At 35.3% G+C, this 7,358-nt stretch overlaps 1 protein-coding gene across 1 annotated transcript; it reads right to left on the reverse strand.

The window, feature by feature from the left end:
* Positions 1 to 2,540: 2,540 nt before the first annotated feature.
* LOC110458210 (cytochrome P450 4F5-like) lies at positions 2,541 to 7,145 on the reverse strand. Its single transcript, XM_021509822.1, has 5 exons — positions 7,016 to 7,145; positions 6,063 to 6,192; positions 4,914 to 5,192; positions 4,499 to 4,564; positions 2,541 to 3,139 (listed from the first exon to the last, which is right to left on the reverse strand). Exons 1-5 carry the CDS (start codon positions 7,089 to 7,091, stop codon positions 3,037 to 3,039), a joined length of 654 nt encoding a protein of 217 aa, XP_021365497.1. The 5' UTR covers positions 7,092 to 7,145; the 3' UTR covers positions 2,541 to 3,036.
* Positions 7,146 to 7,358: the final 213 nt, after the last annotated feature.

Consider the following 7,358-nt stretch of genomic DNA (forward strand, 5'->3'; position numbering starts at 1 on the left):
CCTTATTTGTACTAAGGTACTTACATTGAGTCAGTATCTGTCCTGTTTTAGGTACATACACAATGAACCCTTATTTGTACTAAGGTACTTACATTGAGCCACTATCTGTATTGTTTTAGGTACATACACAAGGAACCCTTATTTGTACTAAGGTACTTACATTGAGCCAGCATCTGTACTGTTTAAGGTACATACACAAGGAACCCTTATTTGTACTAAGGTACTTACATTGTGTCAGTATCTGTACTGTTATAGGTACATACACAAGGAACCCTTATTTGTACTAAGGTACTTACATTGGGTCAATATCTGTCCTGTTTTAGGTACATACACAATGAACCCTTATTTGCACTAAGGTACTTACATTGGGTCAGTATCTGTCCTGTTTTAGGTACATACACAATGAACCCTTATTTGTACTAAGGTACTTACATTGAGTCAGTATCTGTACTGTTTTAGGTACAAACACAAGGAACCCTTATTTGCACTAAGGTACTTACATTGGGTCAGTATCTGTCCTGTTTTTTGGTACATACACAATAAATCCTTATTTGTACTAAGGTACTTACATTGAGCCAGTATATGTATTGTTTTAGGTACATACACAAGGAACCCTTATTTGTACTAAGGTACTTACATTGAGCCAGTATCTGTCCTGTTTTAGGTACATACACAAGGAACCCTTATTTGTACTAAGGTACTTACATTGAGTCAGTATATGTACTGTTTTAGGTACATACACAAGGAACCCTTATTTGACCTAAGGTACTTACATTGAGCCAGTATCTGTATTATTCAGGTACATACTCAATGCACCCTTATTTGTACTGAGGTACTTACATTGAGCCAGTATCCGTACTGTATAGTTACATACACAATGAACCCTTATTGGTACTAAGGTACTTACATTGAGTCAGTATCTGTACTTGTTTTAGGTACATACACAATAAACCCTTATTTGTACTAAGGTACTTACATTGAGTCAGTATCTGTATTGTTATAGGTACATACACAAGGAACCCTTATTTGTACTAAGGTACTTACATTGAGCCAGTATCTGTACTGTTTTAGTTACATACACAAGGAAGCCTTATTTGTACTAAGGTACTTACACTGAGCCATTATCTGTACGGTTTGAGGTACATACACAATGAACCCTTATTTGTACTTTTACTGCATGTCATCAGGAAATCTGTGTACATGTATTACATAATTAGACCATAAATTACAACAAGAGGCCCATGGGCCTTAACGGTCACCTGAGTTATGTAAAATCTGATGTTATCGATGTTGCCAAATGAAAAAGAAATCATTCTGTAACAAAAGTAACTTGAATTATATGTAATGCAAAAGTAGTGTGAAAGATCTAGGTTGTACCTGTACTACATTGTATGTACAAATAGTGGTTCTGTCAGTCAGCTGAATTTTGGTAAAGCACCTTAAGACCCTTCCATCTATGAAGAGTATTTGATTCTACCATGTATCTGGATCATTAGAAGAAGAATTTTGAAATTTTAAAGGAAGTATGTTTTGGCATAGAGAGGGAGTACAGGAAGTATGTCAGTGACATATATACTTAAATAATTACTGTTGGGAGAGTATGGGTTGCTTTGCAATGCTTTGCCTTAGTTAGCCTTAAGCTTACAGTTCTGGTTTATATAGGAGAGGGGATATTAGTTAGTCTTTGGCTTACAGTTCTAGTTATTATTGTTATTGTTTTGCTTATTGCCATTGATTAAACAAAATATGAAGGAGTATTATATTCATTTATATCGTTAACTAAACAAATAAAGCAAGGAAAGATATCCTTGTCTGACTTCCCATACAAAAATGTTTTATGCATATTTGATTTTTGTGACCTTGAACGAAGGTCAAGGTCATCAACGTTTACAAAACTTAAATCCATGCACATGAACAACCTACTTGCCAAAAGAAAGACCCAAGGACTTTTGGTCATGAAGAAACACAAGTTAAAGAAAAAGTGGAAAGAAAGCTCCGTCTTTCTTTTTTTGAATCAATAGTGTTATAATGACAAATTTACCAGTTGTTATTTTTTCTAAATTCCTGATGTTGAAAGATATTATTGGTAGCCAACTTTTAATCAAGTATGAAAAATAGACTAGTTTTAGAACTATTTAAATTAACGTGTCAAAAATGGAAATTTTCTCATTAGTAATAAAGTTTAGCATACTTTTCTGTTTTAATCTTCAATAAAATGAACAATTCTTTCTTGAAATAATGTTATGTTTGGTATCAAAATAACAGTTGGAATATGTTGCACACGATGATGATATAGTTTTGTAGTAATTATGTCATTTAAATGCTCTAGGAAGAATTGTATTACCACACCTTTAACACCCACACAGGTGTAAGTCAATGAGGTCCCATTTATCATAAAATGGGTTCTGAAACTAACTGTTCCTGATTTAAGCTTACTATACCCATACCTTTTTGGATTTATCTTGTTTTGAAATTCCAAGCAGGGGCCGATGCTAATGTTAAATCTCCATAGGCGTTGACCCTAACTTTCAGTCGAAAATGTAAATTGTTTACAGACGGACAACGCACGACACTGGACAAAAGGCGATTGCAATAGGTCACTTGAGACAACAAGTGTGACATAGGTCCCAATAAAACTTGGATAAGGGTAATCAGATTATACAATAAATGATTGTAACATATATCATGGTTAATGGTTTAAATCTAACTGAATTCTGGTTTTTGTTGTTACATGACATAGTTTCTCAGGTCACATGAAAAAGCTTGTTCTGTCACGTGACAGAGTTTCTCAGGTCACATGACAAAGCTTGTTCTGTCACTTGACAGAGTTTCTCAGGTCACATGACAAAGCTTGCTCTGTCACGTGACAGAGTTTCTCAGGTCTCATGACAAAGCTTGTTCTGTCACGTGACAGAGTTTCTCAGGTCACATGACAAAGCTTGTTCTGTCACGTGACAGAGTTTCTTATAGCACATTTAGTATCGCTTTAAATCATTAGCATGGTCTTGATCAATTTATATTCAAGCATTGGTACAATCAGTGTCGAGGTTTGTTGAAGAGGTAGACACCATTTAATGATCTCATCACTGCTGCAGCCTTCAGCTTCACTTCCACCTTGGGATCAGCTTCTAGTGTATACCTATTGGAAAAAAGGACAGAATTTAATGATCTTAGCAAATGAGCATACAACTTCCATGATCTAGCAAAGGGGGAAAATTTTAATAGGGATCGTATCAAAGTAGGAGACATCTTTCATAATTTTACACTATAGCAATTTTAATTTAATGATTTAGTAAAGGAGCAGACAACTTCAACGATTATATCAAAATCTGGGAGACAGTATTAATGCTTACACCAAAGAGGAGACAACTTTAATTATCTTAGTAAAGGGAGACAACTTTAATGATCTTAGTATTGGAGTAGACAATTTTACTTATCTAACAATGGGGAGACAATTTTAATGACCTACAGGTACCAATGGAGGAGCAATTTTAAGGAGGCTCCACCCTTTCACAATTAGCCACCAGAATTCAATGAAAGTTTCACATAATGGTTATGTCACTATGTAGAGATGATTTTATGAAAATCTAAGCATTCCGATAAACTGGGGATTTTTTTTTTTAAATACAGAAAAATTGAATTTTTGTCACATTTTAACACTTTCACATTTTTAGTGTGTGGCATTGTTCAAATTGTACATTTTACAGTAATTTTGATCCTGATGAGAGTTGTCTACCTTGAAAAAAATCAGAACTTTTTGCAGAGGGATAGAATTTATACAAGGACAGTTTTTTTCTTTACTATACCAAAAAACGACATTAAAGTTTAAAAAAAAATAATACTATATTAAATTGGCAATTTGCTGTTCTTTTATGGAACAAAATTACTCTCAATCATCTATACTTTGGACATCATTCTATAGCCCGCTTACGCATGGTTTATTTACATGTCAGGTACATATGTAACCATAGGCTATCGCATGGTATTCCGTTATCATATCCACACACATGCACTTGCATTATGTAGGGATCTTGATATTTTACAAAACACTATTTTAACAGAGTTATTGTAATTGCATTTGTGAAATGATTTATCTCACAGAGCGTGACTCACCCGACAACAAAAGTCGTAGCGACCAAGAGCTTGTGAACTACTATTAGCACGTGATATGCACAGGTGAGGTCGGTAAACAAAACACATCAATCTGCATTCCATGCGCCTCATATTCAACCTTCTTGAACATGTGTATTACGAAGGGTGGGAAGTCTTTAATTTCAGGTAGCAAATTAGGTGACAATAACACTTAATTGATCATACAAATAAAGCAAAATTAAATGGACAGACAACTTATAGGATCATGTAAAGGAGGAATCATTTATGTGACAGTGACAATACAAACTGTCCTACACAGGGTAATACTTGTACTAGGGTAATACTACTTAATTGCGGGTTACTTACTTGTTGGTAATACTACTTACTTGTGGGTAATACTACTTACTTGTGCAGTATCCTAGCAATAGTCACCTTCTCCTCATTCATTGCAAAAGTCTGGCCAATACAGTTTCTGAAAAGAAAAAGGATTAATGCAGGAAATTAAAAGTGATTGTTATGCATTTTTTGGAAGTAAAACAGTAAGCATCATCATCATCATCATCATCATATTGTCAGCAATGTGATGTGCCAGGAGAAGCAAGGATCAGACACTAAACATGTGTCCTGTTTCTGACATAAATAATGGTAACTTACTTTTCAATAAGATCAAATCATCTATGATTGACTTTTCAGTGAGATGAAAATAATCTCTTAAATTGGTTAACCTTCATACTTCATCACAGAAAATTCATCTGAAAACATTGTGATAAATGATATTGTAAATTTCCTAACATTGCATACACTGAATCCTGAATAACTACCTCGGACCAGCTGAGAAAGGAATGAAGGAGAACGAGTCAGCCTTAGCCGTGTTTTCCTTGGAGAATCTCTGGGGTATGAACTGGTGGGGGTTTTCCCACACTGTCGGGTTGTGATGTACAGAGTATACACCAATTGACATGTAAGTTCCTGGAGGGAACTTCTTGCCGTCAATGGTGAACTCTTTTGTACTCTGTCGATGTATAATGGGCACAGGAGTGTACAGTCTCATCCCTTCATTGATACACATGGTCAGGTACTCCAACTTTGGCATGTCATCCCTAGTACGTACAACACAATCTTAGATAAGTCCTTCTGTTCAATGGCTAAATTTTATCAACTGTGTTTAACAATTTAAGAAAAAAATGAGACTATTTTGATAAGCATTGATCAATTAGACGTTGTTGAGACATACACGTCACACAATTACTGATCATCTGGATCCACCACAGTTATAAAACGTACATTTCATTATAAGTAAGTTACCTCTCCTTTCTCTGTGTAACAAAATATGTGGTGATTTTTTAAAATATATGTTTAATATAATAATATGATCCAATGAGTCATGCGATCAGTCTCTGTTTGAGTCATATGTGATCAGTCTCTATGAGTCATGTGATCAGTCTCTATGAGTCATGCGATCAGTCTCTGTATGAGTCATGTGATCAGTCTCTGTATGAGTCATATGATCAGTCTCCATATGAGTCATGTGATCAGACTCAGTATGAGTCTTGTGATCATTCTCATTTTGAGTCATTTGATCATTCTCAGTTTGAGTCATGTGATCAGTCTTATAATAGTCATGTGATCAGTCTCAGTATTAGTCATGTGATCAGACTCCATTTGAGTCATGTGATCAGACTCCATCGGTGTCATGTGATCAGACTCAGTATGAGTCTTGTGATCAGTCTCAGTATGAGTCATGCGATCAGTCTCAGTATGAGTCATGTGATCAGTCACAGCATGAGTCATGTGATCAGGCTCATTATGGGTCATGTGATCAGTCTCAGTATGAGTCATGTGATCAGTCTCAGTATTTCAGTTAGGTGAACAGTGACAATAATTTATGTTACGTTACAATATCTAATACTGAGAGCTACTCTTATAACAACTGTATGAGTCTTAAATGGCAGTTATAAAAAGGAACTGACCACTCGAGCCGGTCAGACTCCCTACCAGCAAGGACACGGTCAATCTCCTCCTGGACTTTGGTCTGGTGTTCTGGGTGTGTGGCTAAAGTATATAGTATCCACGAGATGGCGCTGGCTGTCGCGTCGTGACCTTGTAATGAAATAAACTTATTCATTTGCTACAGGTCAAATAACATGAAGCTATGTTTCTTCCTTACTTAACAGATGTTTTAAAAGATTTTAACACATTTTACTTATCTATATGATCTTGAAAGTAAATCAATATAACTTCTCTTTGCGATTTTTAAACTCCAAAATAGCACGTTACTGGCAAAATATCATGACTCTTGGCCTTCTGAGTGTCCAACAATAAGTCATTTGAGAAATCGTAACAAATCTGACCACTGTGACCTTTAATGTATACAAAAAGTATAACATATTCACCTATTTTTTTAGCAATTTATACATCTTAGCAAGCTAGTGCCAAATATTTTGAATAAACGAATTTCAGCTCATCACAAGGAATTATTGAAAGTTTTTTTTGTCATATGTGATCCCTGTGACTGTAAATATTAGTCAAGGTCATATCATTTAGCAAAATGTTTAGGCCTCAGTTCCAGAAAACTACTAGGCACAAAACATGACAACTGTGATCCTGAAAGCAGGTCAAAGTTATTTGCGTTTACAAGTTTGCACCACACCATACTGGCAAGTTACAAGCCAATTGTATCATCAATCTAGGCCATTGAGTTCATCGGTAGAAGTCATAATGTTCTTTTTTGGTAACGACCAATGTGACCTCAAAAATACCATATTTTGTGAACATGCCATCAATATATGTATGACAATGTGATACAACTATTTATGTTTACAGTTGGTAAGCTTACAGTATGAAAATTCAAGTTGGACAAGGCTGTATATTGCTGCACTTGTTAATACTGCTTTTCCTTAGTAAGATACACAGTTAAATTCACCTGCAAACAGGAATGTGTCGACCTCATTTCGGATCTCCTCCCTAGTGAGTCCCTTTCCGTTCTCATCTCGAGCCATCAGTAGAATGTCAAGGAAATCTTTGTATTTTTTCTCCGGTACGCCTCCAGCATCCTGGGTAATATTAGAAACATATCGTACAAGGGAGGTAACTACTAGTTCTAGGTTAACAGTTCAAAACAGATGGAGAAATATACATGTATGCTACTTATGTAGCTTATAAGAAAGTAATAATGAATTTCTAAACACCAGACCTATTAAGTTTTTGAAAACTTAATGCATGTAGAGAGAACACACAGTATTGTCACCATTTACTATAATGAAATG

This window comes from Mizuhopecten yessoensis, unplaced genomic scaffold (genome assembly GCF_002113885.1).
Source record: "Mizuhopecten yessoensis strain PY_sf001 unplaced genomic scaffold, ASM211388v2 scaffold1181, whole genome shotgun sequence".
Classification (NCBI taxonomy): domain Eukaryota; kingdom Metazoa; phylum Mollusca; class Bivalvia; order Pectinida; family Pectinidae; genus Mizuhopecten; species Mizuhopecten yessoensis.